The 25,917-nt window shown below is 42.3% G+C and overlaps 1 protein-coding gene across 2 annotated transcripts in view; it reads right to left on the bottom strand.

Annotated features, from left to right (window-relative positions):
• ZZEF1 (zinc finger ZZ-type and EF-hand domain containing 1) overlaps positions 1 to 25,917 on the bottom strand; it is a 226,841-nt gene that overhangs the window by 5,393 nt on the left and 195,531 nt on the right. For both annotated transcript variants that reach the window (XM_068268505.1, XM_068268506.1), the window contains 7 exons: positions 22,405 to 22,764; positions 16,550 to 16,693; positions 13,838 to 14,006; positions 11,309 to 11,407; positions 10,702 to 10,867; positions 3,032 to 3,182; positions 1,162 to 1,233 (listed from right to left, as the gene is read on the bottom strand). In XM_068268505.1, coding sequence (XP_068124606.1) covers positions 1,162 to 1,233; positions 3,032 to 3,182; positions 10,702 to 10,867; positions 11,309 to 11,407; positions 13,838 to 14,006; positions 16,550 to 16,693; positions 22,405 to 22,764 — 1,161 coding nt within the window. The remainder of the gene's footprint in view (positions 1 to 1,161; positions 1,234 to 3,031; positions 3,183 to 10,701; positions 10,868 to 11,308; positions 11,408 to 13,837; positions 14,007 to 16,549; positions 16,694 to 22,404; positions 22,765 to 25,917) is intronic.

Here is a 25,917-nt window from a genome sequence, read left to right as displayed (position 1 = left end):
TAAAGGGAACATAAACTGAGAAGCATATAGATTTTTCCTTTCAAAATAATACCAATTGCTCGACTCTCCTGCTGATCCTGTGTCTCTAATACTTTTAGCCACAGCCCCTGAACAGGCATGCAGATCAGGTGCTCTGACTGAAGTCAGACTGGATTAGCTGCATGCTTGTTTCAGGTGTGTGATTCAGCCACTACTGCAGCTAAAGAGATCAGCAGGACTGCCAGGAAACTGGTATTGTTTAAAAGGAAACATCTATATCCCTTGCAGTTTAAGTTCCCTTTAATCTGTATAAGGTTTGGTTCAGAGACTGTATCGTGCAGTCCATAGATCTCCAATAGGATTCAAATCCGGACTCAGACGACCCAACTTCAGGTCATGAACCTCTTCACGGTGGGTCAGTCTTGGAAGAAGCACCCTAGTGCAAAACGACCGGCAGGCTCCCCTTCTGTGCCCAGCACTCATTTGTAGCAATAGGACATATGCTACTACATTAAATTTTGCACTGTATGTACCTCATGCAGCCATTTAGTTCAACCTACCACATGAAGCATCAGCTTCTAGCAGAAGGGGGTGCTGTTCAGCAGTCATGTTAATTGTGCAAGCCATTTGAATGCCCCAGCTTTGAACTCCCCAGGCTAGTTACAATGTTAGGAGAATGTATACTATTTACTAGTTATGATAACACTTGCTATCACAATTCATTCAAATAGTGTATCATACCATTTTTAAAGTATCATGGCTTGTTGGTGTCAGTCTATAGCTGTCATAATGTAAGCAGTTTATGTACAGAGACAGAAGAAATGAGGTGGGGAAGATGTGAATAAGGCACTTATCTGTGATCAGATGACAGTTTTCTGTGTAGTTCAAGTTAAAGCTTGTCCTATGAGACTATATTTAATCTGATCCCTGCAAACATCATTTTATGCTCCCCAGTTTGAACAGGAGAAATAAGTGCAGGAGGAGAGGAGGATGAAGCACATTATGCTGGCTCCCTATATTGACAAAAACAGTGGTTTCTGCTTGGATCAAGCTGACAGTGGCAGCCCTTTATATGTTGCAAAACAAAAGCCATTTTAATACAGGTATACATTTCTGCATTTGACAGAGGCATTCCATTGGGCCATTTAGATGAACACCAGATAATCTTCATGGAGAACTTACCTGTTCTGTGTAATGGCTGATTTGTTCATCTGTGGTTAAACTGACCAGAAAATCCTGCAAACAATGTAGCTCCTGCAGTGATAAAAACACAAGAAGACACAAGAAGTCCTTACATGGAGTTCGAGGGATGTGAAGTAAAGGGTTTGCCAATGCTTTTATGCATATATTGTAAAAATATAGGTTTGTTATTTAGACAAAAATAAACCTAACACCATAAAGAGATTTAAAAAGGTAATGCGATAGAGTGGGGACAGCCAATGTTAGCAGCCTCTCATTCCTAAAATTAAAGTAAGTACATATTTACTTTAGGTAAGCCTGACATTTAGACCACAGGGCTAAGCAAAGGTATACACTGCACAGAAAGTACTTAGAACATACAATAGATATGCTTCCAATTTTAATAGTAGCAGCCACTTTTCACAGTGAATGATTGTTCTAAAAGCAAAGAGCAGCAATCATTCACTACAAGTTAGAGAAAAAAAAAAAAAAAAAAGTAGAAAAAGGATGGCAGATAGTGTCACAGTAATCAGTGAGATGTCGGATTGGGGCCCCAATGCTGTGCAGATAAATCACTCAGCCACTGCCTAGCGATGCATCTGTACAGCATCTGGGCCCCCGAACTGTCACCCCAACAATCCGATCTGTTCATTACAGAAGCACAGGCTGGAGATGATAGTCCACTACATGCCCAACTAGTAAAGAAATAAGGCATTTGTGGCAGAAATGTAACCAGGAAGAACTAAATAATATATTTTGATGAGTTTTACAGCAGTACCATTAGGAAGGGTGAAAAATGGGAAACCTATATATGTGTACTTTTTGCATTTGCATCTAATTGTCTCAGAAAACCGCCAATAATATAATTTATGGAGGACCCCCCCCCCGCAAAAATAAAAAACAACAAAAAAACTAAAAAAACAAAACACAGAGAAAGCCTAGTATGTCCTTGAAAAAACAATGTATGCAGTGTGCATAAAATATCTTTAGATTAGGCATTTCAGTAAACAGAGTATGGAACACTGACTAGTGAGGTAAATTTTAATATAAACAATAAGAGTGGCATGCGCTCATTTAAAGAGACTCTGAAGGCATATTAAAAAATAGTTTTTCCTTTTATCTTTAGGATGATGGCCAGGGCTAAAATGCTGCATTCCCGCGGCAGAACAAGGGTTTTATAACCCCCAAATCCTAGGGCAAAACAACACGACTTTGAAAGTCATGGATCTTGCTGTCTGGGGAGGCAGAGCTTTGTGCTGTAGCGCTGCCTCCATTCGCATCAATCCACAGCTGATCGCCGCCTCTCCCCACCCCTCTCAGTGAAAGAAGATCGAGGGCGGGGAGAGGCGGCGATCAGCGGGGATTGACGCGAGTGGAGGCAGAGCTACAGCCATAAGCTCTGCCTACCAGGAAGTGCTCCCCGATTTTTGCCCCGGGGATTTGGGGGTTATAAAACCCTCATTCTGCCACGGGAATGCGGCGTTTTAGCCCTGGCCATCATCTTTAAGCTAAATAAGAGGTAAAAACCAGTTTTTAATATGGCTTCAGACTCTCTTTAAAAAAGAAAAAAAAAAGAAAACTAAAATCAATGCAAGCACATCACATTATTGATCAGAGCCTTATTTTATGTATGCTCAAATACAAGTACACTAACACTTTAATTTTAAAGATTATGTGAACATGATAAGGTAAGAGAAATAAAAAAGTCAGAAAAAAGCTTGCCGCTCAATACAACCAGATCTTTTCCATGTTTACCAAGCAAAAAATCTATATGGCTCCTGTGGGGAACTTAGAGAATTTTTCATAATAGTTAGCAAAGCGATGGCAGCTAGGGATCACAGCAATCAGTATCAAACTCAACCACGACACTTACATTTGCACGGTTCTCCGCAACAAAGAACAATTCGGTGAGTGCCCTGTGTAGAGGGAGTAGGACTCCAGAACTATCTGACTCCTGAGAAGCAGATTTCTCCATGGAGGTGAAAACTGGCCACAGTGGTCTAAGCAGTTTGAAGTCACAGTGTCTGAAAAATCACAGAAATAGTTAGGCATACACATTATATAAAGAAAAACAATCTCAGGCAAAAACAGCTTCAATGTGGCTTAAGACATTCTAGTATCAAATAAATACTAATACTGTGCAATTATACTACAGGCACTTTTAATGGCAATGTTAAATGAATGGTAATGTGGCCAGTTATTTACCAGGGGCTTCTTCGAGCCCCCTTAAGTCCATCTGGTCCCCCGTAATCATTCCATGCTGCTCTGTTCCTCCGCTGTCTCCCTCCAAATGCTGCATGTGCAGCTCCATGCCATGCACCTCCTCCATCACTCTCCTGTGGCCTGGAGCAATCTGCGCAGTAAGTAAAAATTGCTACTGCACATGAAATGAGGAGGGGTGCGGCTAGCACAGCGCATGCACAGTGGGCAGCACCTGGCCGAGTTGGACAGCTGACAGAGGGGGACAGCGGGGGAACGGAACACCGAGGAATGACGGCGAGGGGCCAGGTCTTAAAATGGATCAGAGATGAACTTTTACTCATTGCATAATTGTGTTCCTTTCCTATTGTTTATAGGGCATTCCTCAAGACAAATACTTTTTTGTTTTTGTTTTAATACTCTAATTCCCTATAAACAAAACAAGCCACGCCCACAGGTTTTCAGAGAGCCAAGGCACTTTCAGACAGTAGCAAGGGCTCATGGGAGCTCCGTCTGGGCAGGAGGAGGGGGGATTAGGCTGAGTGCCAAAGATACAGATAAGCCTGCCTCTGTGTAATGTTTACAAACAACATGGCTGCTGTCATTGTATCACAGGAAGAAATAATCATATTCTATTAAAGCTGTTTGCAGTTAGATTTGCTGTGTAAACTATCTAAACTTTAGATAAGATATATAGACAAGTTACTTGTCATAGTTAGTTTTTCATCTTGGATCTGATTTAAGGGGCTGGAAACTAGTACACTATGCATCCAGCCACAAAGGCTTGTTTACAAATAAATAAAACACAAACAGACTCAACTGATAATGGAATTGATGTACAAACCACCGGTAATATAACCGTGCGTAGGCAGCACAAAGCAATATTACGTTACTACCACCAGCAAAGTACAGCACAATATGCAATTAGCGTTTCCAGTGGTCCATGATTAATACGAACGTTACTATGTTACAGGTTAGATCTTGGAGACCTGGGGGGCCCAGCCGATGGAGGCAACTTCACAGATTTCATGCTGAAAACTATTGGAAATCTGTGTGCACTCCACTGGCAGCAATAGATCAGAGTGGGATGTATTTAGCAGTCGAATTTGATGACCATCTGCCAGTGTATGGGCACCTTAAGCCTTGTACATGCACAAAAAGCCAGTTGGCCTGGCAGATATCAGGAGCTCTCAGGCAACAGAGTTCTGTACAGGCACATCACAAGCCTACTGCAATCATTTTCACAAAGGTATTATTTGCATTTGTATTTCAGTTGTGGTCCTAAACCGATGCGATGTGGGAGTTACTTCTAGGCCATGTGAAGATGAATAATAGTATATAAAAATTTACAGGATATAAACCTAAATACAGTATACCATGTAACCACATGCTTGTTTCAAGTGTAGGACACTACTGCAGCCAAAGGAATCAGCAGGACTGCCAGGCAACTGGTACAGTTTAACAGAAAATAAATATGGCAGCCTCCATATCCCTTTCAGTTTAGGTGTTCTTTAACAGAGAATTGCCTGTACACATGTAAAAAAATAAAAAACAGATTTTTTTTTTCCGCTTAAAATCAAACAGACCCCTTGGAGGGATTTAATATAATGTATCTTTACTGTGTCTTTTCCCAGCCATTAGAGACCTCCAAACTTAAAGAGACTCTGTAACAAAATTTTGAGCCTTATTTCTTCTGTCCTATAAGTTCCTATTACTGTTCTAATGTAGTCTGTCTTACTGCAGCCTTTCCTACTTGCACTGTCTCTGTAATAAATCTTATCTCCTTTCCTCTGTCGTGTCTGTCGGGCTGAGGCTGGAATGTGTGGAATGTGCAGCACTGCTTGTTATTGGCAGAAGCTTTACACACCCCCTCCAAGCTCTGCATAAGTCACACAGTAAGCTGTTCTCAGCCTATGATACTCTGGTTAGAAGTCTTTTGTTTGTAAACACTGCCTAAAACTGTTGATTACAAACCAGGATTGCAGCAGGGAGTGGCAGTAACAGCACAGAGGGGCACAGGAGAACATAAGGAATAGAATGGTATGCTTTTTATTGTAAGAATTTTAGAGTACAGATTCTCTTTAAATCTGTGCAGCAATGGAAAACTGATCCAGGTCTTCACCTTACTGGTTGACCGATGGTCACATTAATAAAAGGAAGCAGTTATTGCTCACACACAGAAGCCACCTCAAATCCTGTCTCACACCTTACCCCAGATAGAGTCCACACAATCCTTCACATTAAATCTAACCTTTGCGTAAGAAATTTAGCCAAAAAACAATTTATCTAGACCAAATCCTTGAGCAAGGAAAACTCCCCCCCCCCCCCCCCCATCAAGGTGATCAGTACTAGATATGACATACCAGACTCGTTTTTATTGCCTCTTTATAGTATATGACACCTGATGTTCCCTAAAAACTTCTACCTCCCAGATTTCGCTTTGCAGATTATAACAATGCTAAATAGCAAACTTCCTGTGAAAGGAGCAATCTCAACCTGGTACCAACATTTACTCCCTAACCCATGCTCAATCCTATCTAAGTACACTCAAAAATGGTCAAGTGACTTAAAACAAGAAATAACAGTAACGTAAACTCTAAAAGCGGTTCAGACATTATCTCGACTATCTAAATGTAATGCCCACTGGGAACAACACCAAAAAGTTCTCACAAGGTGGTACTTAAGCCCAGTAGATTAGCTCAATTCACTACAGAAACAAATACAGCCTGCTGGAGGTGTCAAAAATCAACATGGACACTATTACATGTGATTTGGGACTGTCCAACCATCAAAAACCTTTGGTCACAAGTTGAATCCCTGCTTCAATCAATATTAGGCCCTACCTTTACACCTTTCCCAACTTTGGCATTATTACATATAGACCTGAATATGCTACCTATTAAACTTCAGCGATTGTATGTCATATCTTAGTAGCTGCATTACACTTAGTTACCTCCTATCGGAAATCAGCTGACCAAATAGCATTATCTCACTTACTTTCTCTAGTCAACAGCAATCTAGACAAGGAACGCAGACTTAAGGGGCCCATACAATCAGCTGATTTCTGGCGGATCGATCGATTGCAAATCGATTGACCAATCAGACGATTTCGATCTATTTCAATCGATCTGGCAGGCTGGAAAATCTAGGTTGATCTGTTGAGATTGCTTATCATTTTGCATTGGCCCTAATGGAAATCTGATGGCAAAAAAATGCCAACAGATCGATTTTCAATAGTTTTCAAACTGAAATCTATTGGAAATCTGTTCCTAGTAAAAAATGTTCCTAAACGCATCAGATAGATCAGAAATCTATCTGATGAGCTATCTGCTGCTAATCTAACAAGTGTATGGCCACCTTAAGCATCAGATCCCTCGGAAGCTGTAGTCTATACACTTTACCTCTGACCTCTTAGGTAAAAATAACTCTGCTAACTAAACATTGTCATGGTCTATATGATGTGTAGGCCTTCATTTGTATCATCTTTACTTGGGATGTTTTACATGACCTGTAATGTTGAAAAGTTCAATAAAAACTATTGTTAAAAAAAAAAAAAGTCTAACCTTTGCTACAGACTGCGGTAGGCCTGAACAATTTTGGGAAAAGATTGAATTGCATGATATCTGTCAGAAATTGAGATTTGATTCACAATTTTCAATGCACAACAATGGATCAGCGCACAGATGGCGAGTATGACTTCCCCCAGTATAGGTAGCCATGTATAGGTGCTCCCAGTATAGTTTAGCCAACTATAGGTGCCCTAGGAAAGGTTAGCTAGTTATAGGTGCACCAGTATAGGTAAGCCAGCTATAGGTTCAGCGGTATAGGTTAGCCAGTATGGGTGCCGCAGTATAAGTTAGCCAGTGAATAGGTGCCGCAGTATAGGTTAGCCAGTGAATAGGTGCCTCAGAACAGGTTAGCCAGTGAATAGGTGCCACAGTACAGGTTAGCCAGTGTATAGGTGCCACAGTACAGGTTAGCCAGTGAACAGGTGCCAAAGTACAGGTTAGCCAGTGAATAGGTGCCACAATGCAGGTTAGCCAGTGTATAGGTGCCACAATACAGGTTTAACCAGTGTATAGGTGCCACAATACAGGTTTAACCAGTGTATAGGTGCCACAATACAGGTTTAGCCAGTGTATAGGTGCCAAAGTACTTGTTAGCCAGTGAATAGGTGCCACAGTACAGGTTAGCCATCCAACCCCCCCCCTTCCCCCCCACCTTTGTGTATATAGGCAATTCCCCTGTATTTTCCCCCTTGCCGCAGCAGTTACATACTCTTTTCTCAGCCCCCTCCTCCAGTAAAGTTTAAATTCCATATGGCCTCACCGCATTGGATAGCCACAAGGGGAGCCGCACTGAAGACCGAACAAGTGCTCGCATAGTAACACGGGGCCTGTACCAGGAAGTGTGACATCACTTCCTGGCGGCCAGCATTACTAGGCAACGCTTGCCGTCTCTTCACAGCGGCTCACCCCGCAGCTATGCAATGCGGTGAGGCCATATGGAATTGAAACTTTACTGGAGGAGGGGGCTGGGAGCAGAGTATGTAACAGCGGCCAGGGGCAGCAAAAACCACAGCTTTGACGATCTGAAGCTCGGCTTGGGCCTGATCACAATTTTCGGTTTAAAACAGAAAATCGTTCAGCCGTACTGTGCGGTCAGATAGGCTCTCTTGCTCATACCTGGTGGTTCTGCCCAGTGGCCAGACGATATTGGGGAAGCGTTTCCCCCTCAATAACATTGCAATGGGAAAAGCATTCTCTCCTGACCAGCTGATGCTGTTATTAGGTGGCAAGCCCTTGGAAGTTTCTCCAACACTGTCTTGTTCAACATATAGCCAAGGCTGCCAGGTTGCATAATGCCAGACAATGGTTCCAACTGACCCTTTCCCTTGATCCAACTAAAAACATTATTACGGATATACTTTATCTGAAAGACTCCTTGCAATTGTTAAAGACACAATGGAACTGGAAGCCCTAGTTATCTCTTAAGAAAATCTGTAACGAAAAAAGTCGTGTGGGGGAAGCCTCCGGATCCTATCGAGGCTTCCCCCATCCTCCTGTGTCCCACGGTGATGGCGATAAAGCTCCACGAACAGCGGGGATGTAAATATGTACCTTCCCGGCTCTCTGCCCGGTGATAGGCGGAAATAGCCGATCGCTGTCGGGCCGCTCTACTGCGCAGGCGCAAGTCTCCTGCGCAGTAGAGCTGACCCGATGGAGAGCGGCTATTTTTGCCTATCTCCGTGGGAAGAGCCGCAACAGCGCCTCCGCTGGAGCCAGAAAAGGTAAATATTGCACAGCCTGACAAATGGTCGGCTGTGCGTTTCGTGGAATGCAGCGAGACCGCCATGGGACACAGGAGGACGGGGGAAGCCTCGATAGGGCCCTACTGAGGTGAGTTCCCCCCCAGCGGAACTTTTTTCATTACAGAATCTCTTTAGCAATAATGACGGACTAAAGCTGGCCATTAACTATACAATCTTTTTCATCCAATCTTACCATTTCTTTGTAATGCTAGGAACACACCATGCAATTTTCCATCAAATAGATGGGTCGATAGATGATTTCCAACAGATCCCATCTGTTTTCAGATGTTCAGAAATCATATCGGACCTGTCAGAAATTATCTATCGACCCATCTATCTGACGGAAATTTGCATGGTGTATTCCCAGCATAATATAAGGTAACTGCCCAAATTATCCATTCAATATATTCACTCAGTTTATCCTTATATTACATAGATTTGGTAAAATTGGATGAAAAAGATTGTATCGTTAGTGGCCACCTTAAAGGGAAGAGCCGAGGTAAATAATAAACAAACAAAGGTTCTACTTACCCAGGGCTTCCTCCTGCCCCTGCAGCCGATATGTCCCTCGCCACAGCTCCGCTCCCAGCCGGTGGCCCGGGGTCCCATCTGTTGGAGAAGCCAACCTCGCCAGTTTGGCATCTTCTGTACCTGCTTGAGTGCACGCCCGCGTCACTCGTGATCGCGCTCATGTGGTCTGGAGCGTTCTGCGCAGGCGCAGTACTTCTGCACCCGTGCAGAAAGCTCCAAGCCCCATGAGCACGATCGTGAGCAGCCACACGTTCTCACAGAAAATGCTCCAAGGGATAGGCCCCCAGGCTACCAGCTGGGAGCGGAGTTGGGGCAAGGAGCATATCGACTGCCAGGGGCTGCAGGAAGCACCGAGTAAGTAATACTTTTTTATTTTCAATTTAACTCGGATGTTCCCTTTAAGTGCCTGTGTTCTGTGATACTTCCCTTATTTATCTCTGGCCTATTGCGTGGCTTGGGAGGCTGACCAACTAATGTCCGAAAGGGTACCTTTTATTCTATCAACAACTATGCTATGCAGTATGTGTAGCCACACTGTGATCTTTACTTCCTGTTAAAAATGTGTTTCCTATGATGTTATCCTAAAGCAACACCAATCAGGATTGGGAATTCAGACATAAACAGCTCCAACCTTGTGCGCAGCCTTGGCGTACTAATCGATGGGGAATTGAGTTTCAGAAACCAAATTTCATCTGTAGTTAAATCTTCCTTCTTTCATCTGAAGAACACTGCAAAGATTAAACATCTGATTCCCCCAGAGGATCTTCAAACCCTAGTCCACGCCTTCATCACATCACGGCTGGACTACTGCAATGCCCTTTATGCTGGCCTCCCCAAAAAAGACCTGCGTCGCCTGCAATTAGTGCAGAATGCTGCTGCCAGATTGCTAACAAACCAGCCTCGCCACTGTCACATTACACCGATCCTTCGCTCACTGCACTGGCTACCAGTAGAATGGAGAATACTCTTCAAGATTGGACTGCTGACATTCAAATCCCTGCACAATCTGGGCCCTGGATACATGAAGGACTTGCTGAAGCTGCACCACACCTCTCACAACCTCAGATCAGCAAGTTCTATAAACTTGGTCACTCCCAGAGTGCACCTCAAAAAATCTGGAGACAGAGCCTTCTGTCATGCTGCCCCTACTCTTTGGAACTCCCTACCACACCCAGTAAAGACAGCACCATCCCTGGAGCTATTCAAATCCAGACTGAAAAGCCACCTGTTTAGCCTGGCATTTCCAGATTTATAAAATTCTTCCTCTGTACCACGATGGTCGGAGCCATGCTTATGCGCTTTGAGTCCCACGGGAGAAAAGCGCTTTACAAATGTTATTTGTTGTTGTTGTTATATGCTATTTGACTTGCCCCATTGGGGCAAATACTTGCATAATCCATTTACTTGTAATTTACTTTTTGCCCATTTAAAACCTTTTGAAATTAAGTAGTAAAAAAATGAAAGCTCATTTGAATCAAAGTGGTTTTAAAACGGTTTCCTACCTCACAGGACTGAGCTGTAATATCTTTAACAATAAGTGGATTGCCTTTAATCTCTGGTGTCCAGTCTGCCGACATGCTACATCGACCTGCCACTCCCATATGGTAGATAGAGGGAGATGAGACACAACTCTTTCATCAGACAACATCTGCTTCAGAATTTCAAACCCTAACGAGAAACGAAGACATTCACAATCACATTTGGCATTGAAATAAAAAAAAGACAGTACATGTAAAATATGAATAAGGGCAGCAAAAACGAGGCAAAGATTTAGTGTGAGCTTGAAAACTATGACAGGTTTGCATGACATTGAAAGGTTTCCATGCTGTTGTGGGGAACACTGTATTCTTGCACTGCTAACAATGCAGGTTCCTCTCATGGGATCTTCTGAGACTGCAGAATCCCATAGCCAAACAATGGAATTCGCCATAGGATAAAAAAAAAAAAAAAAAAATCTTGTACAGAAGGCAACTTGAGTCATGTAAAACTGTATCTCGTTTAAACAGCAGCACAATAAACCTAAACTGTACTTAAAACAAGACCCTATTTTTAGTCATGAACATGGCTATGTATTTCTATAGCAGGATGCTGTAGGCATTCAGAGTTTACCTGTCTGGAAGCGGCCCCGGTGCCCAGCAGCAACAGTAAACTTATAGCCCCATTCTGTGCAGCTCATGTCAGATGTAAACCGATAGAATAAGGTGTCACCTAGATAACAGAAATTTTCAACATATTATAAGCACGAACGAACAAGCAACGTGCAGCACATTTTACTGTATAAATGCAGAATGCTAGATTGAAATCACTGTTCTAAGGAAGAAATATTTACAAATAATTGTACATGTTCTGACATAAAAGCGGAACAAAACAATGTTGTGTGACTAATGCTTTATTAGCAGGAAGTCGGCTGTGTTCTGAAGAAACTGGTCTTCTCACAATCTCCTTCACAGCATCCTCTTTGCCAACATGTATGTTATGTACACATGTGTATACATGTCCTTTAAATGTAACAGGAAGAGGTCATTAGGCATTGAAACACAGGTATACAGTAGCCAATTAAAAAAAGGAGTCCCCTGGAACAATGTAAAGCAGTGTTTCTCAACATTACCGCGTGTACCGGTTTATAAAGGATGTTATTTGCTGAGCAACCCCTACTGTGAAAAACACTTTCTGAAGTACCCCTTTGCACATTTGGTAAGAGTACTCCATATTTTTATATAAATGCATTTAAAACATTCCTTTGTGCTTTTAATGAACTAAAATACTTTTTTTCAGGCTAATTTGTACATGATCCATCACCTTTTTAACCAAAAACTCATTTGATGGATTGACTAAATAGATTACTGACTCGAGTAGCCCCGAAAGCCAATCAAAGTATCCCCGAGGTACATGTTCCATGTGTTAAGAACCCATGCACTAGATCATTCTTCCATCATATACGGATTTACCTGCATTTCCATTCTAATTTACAATGCACAAAAGTTTGTGCATTGCACACTCACTCATTTATACATTTTTACTTGGCTATGTAGGTCTGCAAATAAGACTCTCTGCACCAATGTCAAATGCTCTTGATAAAAGAAGTCAGCCTCATGTCCAAACTCTGTTCCCAGGGTACACAGCAGCATCCAGGGGACCAAAAGTTCTTATGTACGCACGTAAAAGCTGGTGGGTTGCCTGTGTACCATCCCCACCCACCACTAACAATTGACAAAAGATGAAAGTGACTTGACAAGAGTGATTCAATGCGCCAGATTGCTAAAGGGGAGACCAATTCTGTCATGTAAGTACTGGTACTCATGCTACTTTTTTTCACCGATTGTCATGTCGGACAATGAAACGCTAGCGTGTGTACACAACTTAAAATAAAACCTCGCTGTGGGCAGTTACAAGTGCCAGGGAAACCTTTACCTCTTCTTTATAAAAGCGGATAAAAGCACATCATCCTCATCCCAGAAAGACAAATAATTTTATCTTGGAAATGGTCTCTAACTTCAACTTTCATGGGATTTTTCCCTGGTAATAAAACGGCCCATCTGTTGTCATACTGAAGAATCAGTTGGAAATGCAAGTGCTAGTGGCAAGTTTACTTTAATATGTTCACCATCATTCTTTGCTGATCAATGCATTTCTTCTGAACAAACTATCTTGATGATTTGCTCTTTGCATGCCAAGTGCTTGGTTTTCACATTCTCTGTGTTTATGAAATAGTGAGTACTGTTAATCGAAAGATTTGCCTAAAATTTTCGCCAGCCGCACCTGGAGGATCCAGCGGTTTCTTGCTGAGACTTTATGACAACACATTTGTCTCAGATTAATTCTTTACTTACACAGACATTCACCTTCTACTTGCAGGCTCCATAAATGAATAACTGTGAATGCAGGCAACAGGCAGGCAGGCCAATCTCCTAAAGTATTCACAGTTTTTTACTGGACTTATGTAGATTTCAGATTTCCAATCTAGATTTCTAGACAATGTAAACCAGACCCTTTTTTTTACACTAATTAGGCCACTGCAGCTTTAAGGCCTAGCTGCAGGGCCGCACAACTCAGCACACAAGTGATCCCCCCCCCTTTCTGCAAACCAACAGAGCTATCTGTTGGGAGGCTGCGATTGCTCCCCAAATGTTTAATTATTTTTTGACAACTATGTGTTTATTTGATTAATACATTTTTCAATTTTTTTTACCCTCCCTCCCTCTCCCCACCATCCAATCAGTGCGATCGGCTGTCTTGCCACCCAGGGGGACATCCGTGTCACACGGCTGTCCCCAGTACAGTGCTGCCGTAGATCGCAGCGCTGTACAGACTAAATAGATGGCGCCGCTGGGAGACTGATGACAGAGCTCCGTCATCCAAGTGGAGATGTGCACGCAATCTCCTGCAAATCTCCGCCCCAGGATTTTATGCCGATCGCCGTTAGGCGGTCCTGGGGCTGCCGCCGCAGTCACGACAATCGCGTAATGCGGTCGGCAAGAGGTTAAAAGGATATAAATATGGCATCCTCCATATCCCTCTCATTTCAGCTGTCCTTTAAAAGTGCTAGCAGTATTCTGTTATGGTGCATAAAATTACACATTTACAGTCACAGCATTGGAATGTCATAAGAAGTTCAAGCTATGCCGATGATATACTCACCAGGTAGTTCAAAATCTATCCACTTTTTGGAGGGTCCACTAAATCTATGCAGGTCTTGTTTGAAATCAGATGAACTGGAGATAACCAATTCGTCAAAATCCTCTTCTGTGTTACAGAATGGATCAAACTTGATTGACAGGTAAATGGCACCTGGGATATGCACTTTGTCCTGTAGAGTTACATCAGGGTGTTAAAGTGGATCCGAGATGAAAAGCTAAATATAACAAGTAACTTGTCTATATATCTTATCTAAAGTTGAGATAGTTTACACAGCAAATGTAGCTGCAAACAGCTTCAACAGTATATTATTTTTTTTCCTGATATACAATGGGAGCAGCCATGTTTTCTGCTTGTCACTATTACACAATTACACATACAGGCAAGCTTATCTGAATCTAGGCATGCTAATCTGCATATTCAGCCCTCAGCCTGTGAACTCCACTCCAGTCTCTTCCATACACAGGCAACTGATCTGTATCTGCACTGCAGCCCTCAGCTTGTGAAAACTCTGCTTCTGAAATCTATAGCTAGTAACACTTTTTCACCTGCCCAGACTGAATTCCCACAATCCCTTGCAAGCGCCAAGGCACTCTGGAGAAGCTGTGGGCTATGGTATTAAAATAAAACAAAAAAAAGTATTTAGCTTGAGGAATGCCTTATTAACTATATGTAAGGAACACAATTATGCAATGAGTAAAAGTTCATCTCGGATCCACTTTAATAAAATGCATGAAACAAAACAAAATATGCAGTCACATACTGAAGGCAGTTCACAATTCGTACAACAGTTACTTCTCACATAAGATATACATTATTTCTTTGTAAATGTGTTTAGACAATAATAAAATTGAATTTAGGGCTGGTTTATACTACACACGGTACTTCAACGTATCAGTTGATGCTCAGATTCGGTACCTTTTTTTAGCGGAATGGTAATGCATCTCCTGTGCGCTAAAAATGCATGCAGCAGTGTATTGTGTGCCACAACGGATGCACTGCCGTTAAAGTGAATGGCACAGCATATGGGCAGCCATGGATACACAGTTGAGTATGCAGACAGCAGAATCAGCATAAATTCCTCTAGGCAGAAAATACTTCCAGTGAAAAAGACAGAGCCTGTCATGTAAGGCTCAGTCTTAATGCTGCCAGGATCGGCGGGTCTCAGGGTTAACAACTCACCTACTGGCATGCAATTCATTATCCAGGAGAAGCTCTACCCGCTCCATTGGCAAGATAGACATGGCCATTTGTTCCTAAATCTCCTCAGACTCTGGCCACCCGTGCCTGGGTTGCTGCGGTCAACCACCAGCTCGGCAGCCACCAATTAGGCCGCTGCTGCCGAGCTGGAGGCAAACCGTGGCATTGCAGGTCTGGGTGACCAGAGCTTGGGGAGACTTTAGAAAAAATTCTAAGGTGGCTTTGCTGAAGAGGGGTAGAGTTTCTGACATTGATGACTTACAGGAAAGTGGGTGAGTTATTTAACCTAGGAGCCACTGATCCTGACAGCATTAAAGAAAAATACTCTCCTTGCGACAAAAGATGGATCCAGCGACGTCTCCCTAATGACGAACACTACCCGATCCATCTTCCCGCGGTGGGTATGCTAATGAGACTTGCAGTGATCGCGGGCCATTTTGCGCGGGAGTCATTAGGGATCTTAAAGACCTGATCCCCTGCGATGGTCCTCATTGCCGTGCAATGCTAACAACGTTCACCTGTACCTACGTTGTGAGAGCGCAGAAACTACTGCTTGCCGCTCAAAAAAAAAATAAAAAAAATTGCTGTTCACCAGGAAAATCATCAAAAAAAAAAAAATCACAAGGTGGGTACAGGCCTTAAAGAGACTCTGAAGTCTCAAAAAAAACCATCTTTTTATTTAACAAGTGTGTTTAATATGTTTGCCCTAACTAAACCGCCACATTCCAGCCGCTCTAATCTATCTAAATCTCCCCTAACTCCCCGGGGGGCAATCCGGGCAGCACTTCCGTGAGAGGCAGAGCTATGAGCCGCAGCTCTGCCTCTCTGCGCGCCTGTCAGCCCAGATCGCCACCTCTCCCTGGCCCCTCTCAGTCTTCCTTCGCTGAGAGGGGGGCGGGGGAGAGGCAGAGATTCGCCGCTGATAGACGGCGCATGGAGGCAGAGCTGCGGCTCATAGCTCTGCCTCCTAGAGCAGCAAAATCCACGACCGAGAAAGTTGTGGATTTTGCAGGGGAGAGGGAGGGCGAGTTAGGGGGGATGTAGATAGATTACAGCGGAGGGAATGCTGCGTTTTAGTTAGGGCAAACATATTAAACACATTTGTTAAATAAAAAGATTTTTTTTGAGACTTCAGAGTCTGTGACAGGCTCTGTCTTTTTCACTGGCAGTACTATTAATGGCAACCTAAAATGAGGATGTGGAACGTGTCTTTGCTTAATCCATTTTAAAAATGTTATGTGCTTGGTTACCATCCAGATCCTTGGTCTTCAACTCTTGCCAAGTCAGTGAAGCAGAACAAGTATGCTGATCAGGTTTTCTGACTACTGGTTGCATGGTTGCTCTAGGTGAGGCTCAAATAAGCCAAATTATCAGCATAAAAGCCAAGCATCAGGTACCGTATTTTTAAACATGTGGTTGAGATGACCGCCTTTACACTTTAGGTTTGCTTTAAGGAATAAGTATACAATATCTTTGTACATAAATACTGAAGCCTCTAAATGAACCACAACATACCTCAAAAATGGTGTTGTTGTTGTATGGGTGCTTGGACTCCCTCACTTGTACTGCTGTTCCTGGCTCTTCCATGAACTGGCAAGCTGTAAGCGCTACGGTTTCAAGCATACTTCCGCTACAACCTCCCAGCACCTTCTGTAAGATCTACAATGACATGTGCATTGCATGCAGAAAACAAAATGAGTACTTCCAAACACATGAGTTCAATCCATCCAAATCTAATCAAATGTCCTTTTTTCCAACTCAAGCCTCCTCTCTCACCAAGAAAACACGAAAGCACACATCTTAATGGGCATTCACAGCTGTGTTAATGTGAGTCAGAGGCTTTGGCCTCGATTCATAAAGCATTTCCGCATGAGGAAATGCAGAAAGCCGCTCGCTTTACCGACCACACAGCAAAATATGTATTCATAAAGGCTTTTTCCGCATGAAAAGCCGACATCCACGAGCAGAGTGATAAATCACCGCCTTGCGCGGTGATTATCACAAAAGTAACAAATGTCAATTCATAAAGATTAGAGGTAGCGGTATGCGGACGGGTATTACCGCTACCTCTGATGTGGCGAGAAGCGTGCGGAATCCGTTGCAGTGAATGGGACAGACCTCCCAAGCAGCTGCAGAGAGAACACCGCACGGAGGGATTCCGCCTGCTTCTCCGGCTTCCGCATGTCTCCCGACAGCCTAACGCCTGCCTACAGCGGAGTATCTCCGCACGCCTGTCACAACAGGCAACATTTTTATGAATTACCACCCTGAAGGCGGAAATACCGACAGCGGTGTTTCCCCGCTCCACTTTCCCCGCTCGCAGGCACTTTTATGAATCGAGGCCTTTGTGTTAAATAAAGGACCATATACAAAGTTATAAATAAATACGAGATATTTGGTTATTCAGACTACAGAGGCAAGGTAGTATACACACTAAAAGCTTTCATGACATCATGGGACCTGTGACTTTCTACATTAAAAAATTTGTTAGCTTTTCCCATATGCAGGTTCCTCTGCAATGGAATCATACTGTTCGCAGGTGAATTCTCTAAACTTGGGAATACATTTATAGAAGTAGAATGTGATGTGATCAAAGGGATCCAGAAGAGTGGGGAAAAAAGTAACCATTAGATGACACTGACATACTTAGAGTATCTTCCACTGCTGTTACCATTTCTGACTGTCACATGGCAATGCCAAAAGCGGATGTATTCAGAATAAGTACACAGACATGTCACACTCATGGGACAGTGCTCCCACCCAATGACTTGGCAAGCATCATGAGGGAGGGCTAGGCGCACTACAAGTAACTGATTAGACAGGCTGATGTGGGGGACCGTGGTGGGGGACACTGTTTTAGGTATGTAACAGCAGCAGCACACTTGACTACTGGCCACAACTTTTTCCCTTAGCTACAGGTTCCCTTTAAATTTCATTTGCCAGTTTAGTGCATTGTTTGCACACTGAAAGCCATGTGTAAAAATTTGGTGTTGAAGAAAATGAAGGTAATTCAATTCACTGGAATCTATAATGGAATAAAAGCAGCATTTTTCATACTCAAAAACAATACAATGGCTCTATTTAGAAGTTTAAAAAAGCATACTTTATTGACTGTGAAAAAATCCCTGCAGAAAATACCCTCACACTCTGCAAACAGTAACACAAACACCTAAACATAGCCAAATGAAGTGTTTTTAGAGTACTTACACGCATAAAGTGCAGATCTGACAACCATTAAACCTGGCCATACAAAATAATTGCACCAGACAACAGATATTGGTCTAATATGCTTCTCTTTCTACATTTAGAAATTAAGGCATAGCACTGCCCATTTGCAGATTGTAGGTTAGTAAGGCAATCTGTCCATCTTAGGACAATAAAGGTTTTAGTGGATGTCATTTAAGTAGATATATATCTCCCAAATGTATCCTACCAAGTGATGTAGAGACCAATAATCACCATGTACAGCAATGCTGCTTTTATTCATGAACCATAGTTCCCTTGCATATAACATAAATAGTGGAGCGTTCTCACCAGTATTGATTGCTGATAAATTCGCACAATACCCCGACATCAAGTACTGATGCATGACTACTAAGCGGGGACAGCCAAAAAAAAGAAATCAGGCACATTATAAATAAGCACTAAAATCTGACAGAACCGACAGGTTTTGGCATCTCCTTTAAGGTGGCCACACACGATACAATAAAATGATCCGATTTTACGGCAATTCGATAAAAACGATCGGATCTCCCGAAAAAATCAAACGCTTTTTTTTCATTCGAAATTTTTATCGATTCGGAATGCCAGATATTTTTATTCAATCTTTCTAAAGATTGTATGGTGTATGTTAGATTGTTAATTAATACACACACCCTAGCAATTTTCTCTGAGTTTCCAATAATTTTTATCATAATTGGGGAAAAAATTTAACATAGGTGTGTGCGGTACATTGGTCAGGTTTTTGAAATGTTACAACCAGTCAGAAAAATTGATTGCAACTCTTAAATTGAACAGATATTTAAAAAATTGTATGGTGTGTGGCCACCTTAAAGCGGACCCAAACCAAAATTTTTTTTAATTAAAAATATTTAGTTGGTGGCAAACGTATAGTTGTTTCCCTAGATGCCGCCAAAGCATTTGATGCGGTCGAATGGCCATTCTAACTTGCCACCCTCTCCAGGTTTGGGTTCGGCGACAATTTTATTCGCTGGGTACAAATCCTTTACAGCAACCCTTTAGCTCAAATATGTACAAACTCCAATATCTCTGACCCATTCCCTATAGGCAGAGGGACTAGGCAAGGCTGTCCCCTCTCCCCCTTATTATATGCCCTGTCTGCTGAACCACTTGCTTGTAAAATACGGAAACACCCCAACATTATTGGATTTAAAATTGGTGGGCTGGAAGAGAAAATAAGCCAATATGCCGATGACACTATCCTATACTTAGCTGACCCCTACAAATCCCTAGCCACTGCATTCAATCTTATCTCTGAAATGGGAGAATATTCAGGCCTATCCATCAATTGGAGCAAATCCGCCATCTTATGTCTAGACAGTGTGGAGATCTCGGCGTCCTCACTTCCCTGTCCCCTGCAAATTGTTCCTTCCTTTAAATACCTTGGTGTGGTGGTTCGGGCCTCCCCCTCTGACTATTATCTGGACAATGTGGCTCCCCTTATCCAATACACTCGTGACAAACTCTCCTCCTGGACTAAACTCCCCCTCTCGATTATGGGACGAATCAATTTAATTAAAATGGTCTTAATGCCTAAAATCTTGTACATACTGCATAACTCTCCCATACACCTGCCTACTGCCTTTTTCAAACAACTTAGATCTCTGATGCTCTCTATCGTCTGGAACAAATCCCGGGCTAAGCTCAAATACACAACACTACAATGTCCCACTGCGTTGGGAGGTGTAGCTTTACCCTCTCCCTTCTTATATTACCTGGCATCCCAATTGGAACAAATTTCCCACTGGTTTACATCCAACTCACTACAATCCCCCGAACTATTGAGGTTCTCTGCCACAGAACAAGCAAATAATCTCCCGTTTGCCCTTCTTAAGGGCACGCTTACGCAAAAGGACCCCGCTAACACTATTATGATTCAAGCCACACGAACCTGGCATGAAGTAAATAAAATAATCCCCTCATCCATATGGGAACACTTCACGCCCCTATGGCGGAACCCCAAATTACCAGAGCTACTTAAACTTACTAACACCTCACGTTGGTCTGACAAAGGCGTACAATACCTTGGCCAGATTCTCCAAAACAAATGCCTTCTTCCCTTTGATGCTTTATCTGCTAAATTCTCCCTTCCTCAACACCTCCAATACATGTACTACCAGTTACAGCATGCTATGCAAGCTCAATTTCCCCTAGGTCTCCCATTAACAGGCACTTCCCTTATTATGGAAGCTATTAAAGATGGACCATTAACTCACCATATTGGTGCTCTCTACTCTATACTATCAGATCATCTGGCTAACCCAGTGGTAGAACAATCCAAAAATAAATGGATACAACAGGGAATTCAAATAGACGAAGAGGAATGGGAAGACAGCCTCTTAGCTGTTAAGCAAGTATCTCCATGTATCAAAGATCGCCTCACACAATTGGACATCACTCACCAAAGCTATCTTATCCATAGTCGCATCTCTAAATTTAACCCTAACACCTCCAACCACTGCCCTAAATGCAACACTTTTAACCCCACCTTTATGCACCTTCTGTGGCAGTGTCCTCCAATAGCAGACCTATGGAAGCAAGTGATTGACTTCCTCCATGACGTAATGGGATCGCCAATTACCCTAGACATTAAGAGCTGTATATTAAACATCTACGACGAAGACATTAACAAATTTGACAAAACCTTCTTGATAGAAACCACCTTTATGCTCAAACAATGTATAGCGTTCAGATGGCTCTCTCCAACTCCCCCTACATATGCCGACTGGCGTAGTAGGATCAAAAATTCCCTACCTCTTAAAAAACTAGTATACCACCACAGAGGCTGCCCTTCGAAATTTAACAAAATATGGGATCGCTGGATTGAAAACTCAGGCAGTTCATAAGGCCCAAACCACAATGTTTATGCTGTTGTTTGCTCTAGTCTCCTGTCATAGTATCTACTTACTCGGATACCCCTCTCCCTACTCCCCTCCTCACCCTCTCCCCCCTCCCTCCATGCCTGCACCCACATCTGGATGCCAACGAAACGAAATTCCCTTTCCTGACTTCCCCATCCTCTTTCCCACTTCCCCTCTCCTCTCCTGCACTCCCTGCAAAGCCGCAGAGATAGTGGCACTACTGTATAAATTCCACTTGTATACCATCTGTATTACTTATCTGTTGCCCAATTCTGTTCAATGATTGTATACTGTATTCTCTGTACCATCCCTGTTTTATATTTCAATAAAACTTTTGGTCAATGAAAAAAAAAAAAATATTTAGTTGCACCACTCTGACACATACAAAGATAAATAAACACTCCTTCAAACCTATGAGCATTTCAGTGCATGCTTTTCACCCTTCTCTTTTCATAGCTAGGGTTATACTGGGGGCAGCCATTAGCAATTTCTCCATTGCTGGACACCATCTACTCCACCAGTTTGCCGGAAAAATCCCGGCAATTTGAAAGGAAGGTAGGGGTTCCTCCAATAAATGTAAAATATTTTATATTTGTCATCATGCAGCTGAAAAAAGGCTGCTATTTATTATTATAATTTAGAAAATAGATTTTATTTCTGAAATCTTGTATTTTTAATTTGGGTCCACTTTAAGACTGATTTTTAGGGTTTCCATTTCTTCAAAAGCAATGCCTGAATGGCAGTTGCCAAAATAGTGTGCGAGCAACTAGGAAGACTGCATCCTACTATTTTGGCAGTCAGACTTGACAACCTCCATTCAGGAAATGCTTTTGAAAACAAAACAAAAAACCTGAAAATCCCCCATGAGTAGATGGACTGTTGGTAATGTCAGATTTTGACTGCTTACTTTTTCACTGTAGTTGTCCTTTTAAATATTTATTTAGTATTTGAGAAACATGCTTTGAAGAAAAGGATAACAAAGTAATAGCATTTGGCAACATCACATTTAAATAGGTTTAGAGAAGTATTTGGAAAAGTTTGTGCACATGGGCATTTAAATTATACATTTTCCGATACCTCTCCTCAGTTTTTAGAAAGATACTGAAGCTGATTAGAGGAAACAAACTTACATAAATGGCATTCTTTTCTATGGCTCAGCACAGCTCTGCATATACTGTAGAACTGCTACATAAACAGATCCTCCCCTGGAAAATATTCTCTATAATGTAATTTCCATTGTACTAAATATCTTATGAAAAAATAAATTACCTTTTCCCACAGTTGTTTTTCTTCCAGATGCATTAGCATATATAAAATGTATGTGATATGTGCTGGCCCACTTAACTCCAGGATGTCTTCGTTCAGGGGCACACCATCTGGCCATTCAGCCAACAAGGAGGCCAAAACATGGCGGGCGTACACAACAGCTGTAGCATCATTCACATGGTACAGGTAATCCCGCACTGCTATCTTGGTGCGAGAATCAAGCTCTTTGCGGAGAAGGATGGAGCTTTTTGTGCGTCTCTGCTTAGCATAGCTGCGCTGAAGGTCACTATCGCTTGTTACGATAAGTCTCTGACTGACAGGGTTAGATTCTTCAGTTGCTTTTTCACACTGCACAGGTTTCATCTGCAAGGACAGATAGACGCGTTACAAGGATTGTTCCCATTTTAGAAATGTGTAGGAGCTTTAAATTGTAGGTGTGGGAAGCAAAGCTTTTTAACAGTCTTCTACTGAAAAACAATTCTTTCAAACTCAGAGAAAACCTTATAGTCTAAATGCATACAAATATTACAATTCCCATATAATTATCTATTTAAAAATGTATGTGACTGAGACAGGTATTGCATAATCTTTCAGCTGTGTTGAATGTATTTACATTTCTATAGGTCTCGTTAATCTTAACTATAAAGGATTTACATTTTAGTTTACATTTTAATTGATATGTGATAAAACATACACATTTTAATCACTGCAAATGAGAAAAAAAAAAACATTACTTTAACAAACGTCCATTTTCCGTCTTTTTAAACAAACACTTCCATTTTAACATTGCACATATGAAATTAACAACTTTTTTGCCAAATGTAGCCTGCATTACTAGTCAAAATGTGGAATCCTGGGCCAGCTTAATTCCCTCAAAGCAAACTGCATGGCATTTGTATCTTCTCTTTGGGCAGATTTATTTAAAAAAAAAAAAAAAAAAAAAAAGTGTACAAAAAATAGGAGGAGCTCTCTAGTTGAACCAATAAGAGTATCCCTTTCATCTGAAGCCTGATTGGTTGATTTGGATAAGCAATGAAACTTAGCTCCAATTCTCCTCAAAGAGAACCTGAACTGAAAATAAAAAGTAAAAATAACCATACACAGGTCACACTTACCTCCTGTGTAGTCTACTCCTCAATCTCTTTCTCCTCTCATGTGTCCCATTTGTCCACTGTGATCAATGGATTTCTCCGTCCTCCATTTTAAAAATGGCCATTACCCCATAACCGCTTTCTGGTCAGCACACTGTTAAACTGTAATATCACCCACTTGAGCCATAGGGAAACATGGACATTACCTTGCACATTCAGTTGTAACTGACAGCTGCTGATATATAACTGACAGCAACTGGTATATTTCAGTTCTGACAAAATATTGTCAGAACTGGAAGGGATCACTGTAAGAAGAAAATTGTGAGCTTCTGAGAGGCACTGACAGTGAGGTTAGTGTATAATATTCATTTGCAGCTATGTCATGTGTTTATTTTAAATAATTTTCCTCGCTTCAGATTCCCTTTAAATGCAACTGGGCGCTGGCAAATAAGATTTTTTTTTTAAATGAACCTCCCCATAAGGGAGGTTGGTATTGGAGTGTCAATAAAGAAGAAAAATTAGTGGCAGGTGTCCCAACCCTTTGATTCCTTACCCTTTAAGAAGATGATGGGTGGGGCTAACCCTAATTAACATAAGCTTAAAAAAAAAAAAAGATCAATATACATGGGCCATCAGCCACCTTGGTATTCAAAGGTAATTAACTTATGAATGTACAGAAGGGACACGTAATCTCAAAATACAAAAATTTGATTATAGGAGCTTGCAGTCAGGTCAAAAGTTTAAAATTGCATATGCAAGGAGGATATGTGGCAATCAAAGCAGCTGCAATAAATAATAGAGCTCATAATCTTATATGCAGAGAGATCAATTATACACTCAAGGATCACACATCCCGCGCATTCACACTGGTGCCATGTTGAAGAAATGGTGGAGGCCCCTTTCAGAAAACTTTCATTTCTGTGAAATCTCGTTTGCTGGCAAATTGCATCCTCTCAGTCCATAAATAGACATTATTGGAAATATCAGGCCAGTCCCAAATAATGGAATATATATGATCAACAGTAAGGGATAAAGTTAGAGTGGCTCTCACCACTTTGGCTGTCAGCGTTTGATGGACTCTAATGGGCGTGGGGTGCTCACTGCCAGCACTCTCCATTGAAAAATAAAAAATTGCGCTGCCTCACAGTCCAATATGAGTATGGAACACACAACAGCTCTTAGCCACGTAGCCACCAGAAGCGTAGTAGTTCCTCTTCAGTTGCCCTCAAAAAAACACAGAAACAAGATTCATCGCATAGACCATCACTTCAAAATTGATCCTCCACCAGCTAGGACCCGCGTGATATTTAGAGGGCACCACCTTCTCCTGTGCTCCACCACCCACAGGTATCGCCCTCACCTTTGACTGTAGCTGCCCAGACCTCACAGACAGCAATCAGCGCATAAGGTAATCACCAAATCCTGGCTTCTCACTGCTTCCGATCAACCAGATTGCTCACACTGATGCCAAGATGTATGCTGCCCCACTCACAGACAGCCACTAAGCATATTGGTGAGCCGTCCTCCGCACAGAGCCGATGCTTAATGTAAACTTCCTCCACGTATAAGGAAAAAAGTAGCCCACTGCAACTGAATAATCTGATATAGTGTAAAACTATTTATTAAGAACAATAAAAAAGAGTGCTACTTACAAGCATAAAAAAAGAGTCAGGCATATCATAAAATCCTTGAGGACGTCTCCTCCATGCACTGCCAACTCCTGTCCGCTTAGCCACGCCCTACGCGTTTCGTCTTATGACTCATCAGGGGCTATTGGACAGGACTGGTCAGCAGTGCTTAAATACCCTCCCCATACGTCATACCCCACATCCCTCCTACCCTTCAATATTTAATATATTCAACTTACTAGCATTTGAGTATTGCACGCCCAGATGCCTAAAAGGCCCATGATTCAACAGCGCGAGAAAATAACCCCCATCTGCGCAAGCGCCACTCAGGACCCGCGAGAATATGGTCATTTCAGCTGGAACGCAAAACACCATAATGCTCCGCGTTCTGACGCGGACATCTTTCCATCCCTCACATTGCGTCCATGCCCACCTCTCGCGAGAGGTGGGCATGGACGCAATGTGAGGGATGGAAAGATGTCCGCGTCAGAACGCGGAGCATTATGGTGTTTTGCGTTCCAGCTGAAATGACCATATTCTCGCGGGTCCTGAGTGGCGCTTGCGCAGATGGGGGGTTCTTTTCTCGTGCTGTTGAATCATGGGCCTTTTAGGCATCTGGGCGTGCAATACTCAAATGCTAGTAAGTTGAATATATGAAATATTGAAGGGTAGGAGGGATGTGGGGTATGACGTATGGGAAAGGGTATTTAAGCACTGCTGACCAGTCCTGTCCAATAGCCCCTGATGAGTCGTAAGACGAAACGCGTAGGGCGTGGCTAAGCGCACAGGAGTTGGCA

Source organism: Hyperolius riggenbachi, chromosome 2 (assembly GCF_040937935.1).
Source record: "Hyperolius riggenbachi isolate aHypRig1 chromosome 2, aHypRig1.pri, whole genome shotgun sequence".
Taxonomy (NCBI): domain Eukaryota; kingdom Metazoa; phylum Chordata; class Amphibia; order Anura; family Hyperoliidae; genus Hyperolius; species Hyperolius riggenbachi.
This window is presented reverse-complemented; position numbering and strand designations above follow the sequence as displayed.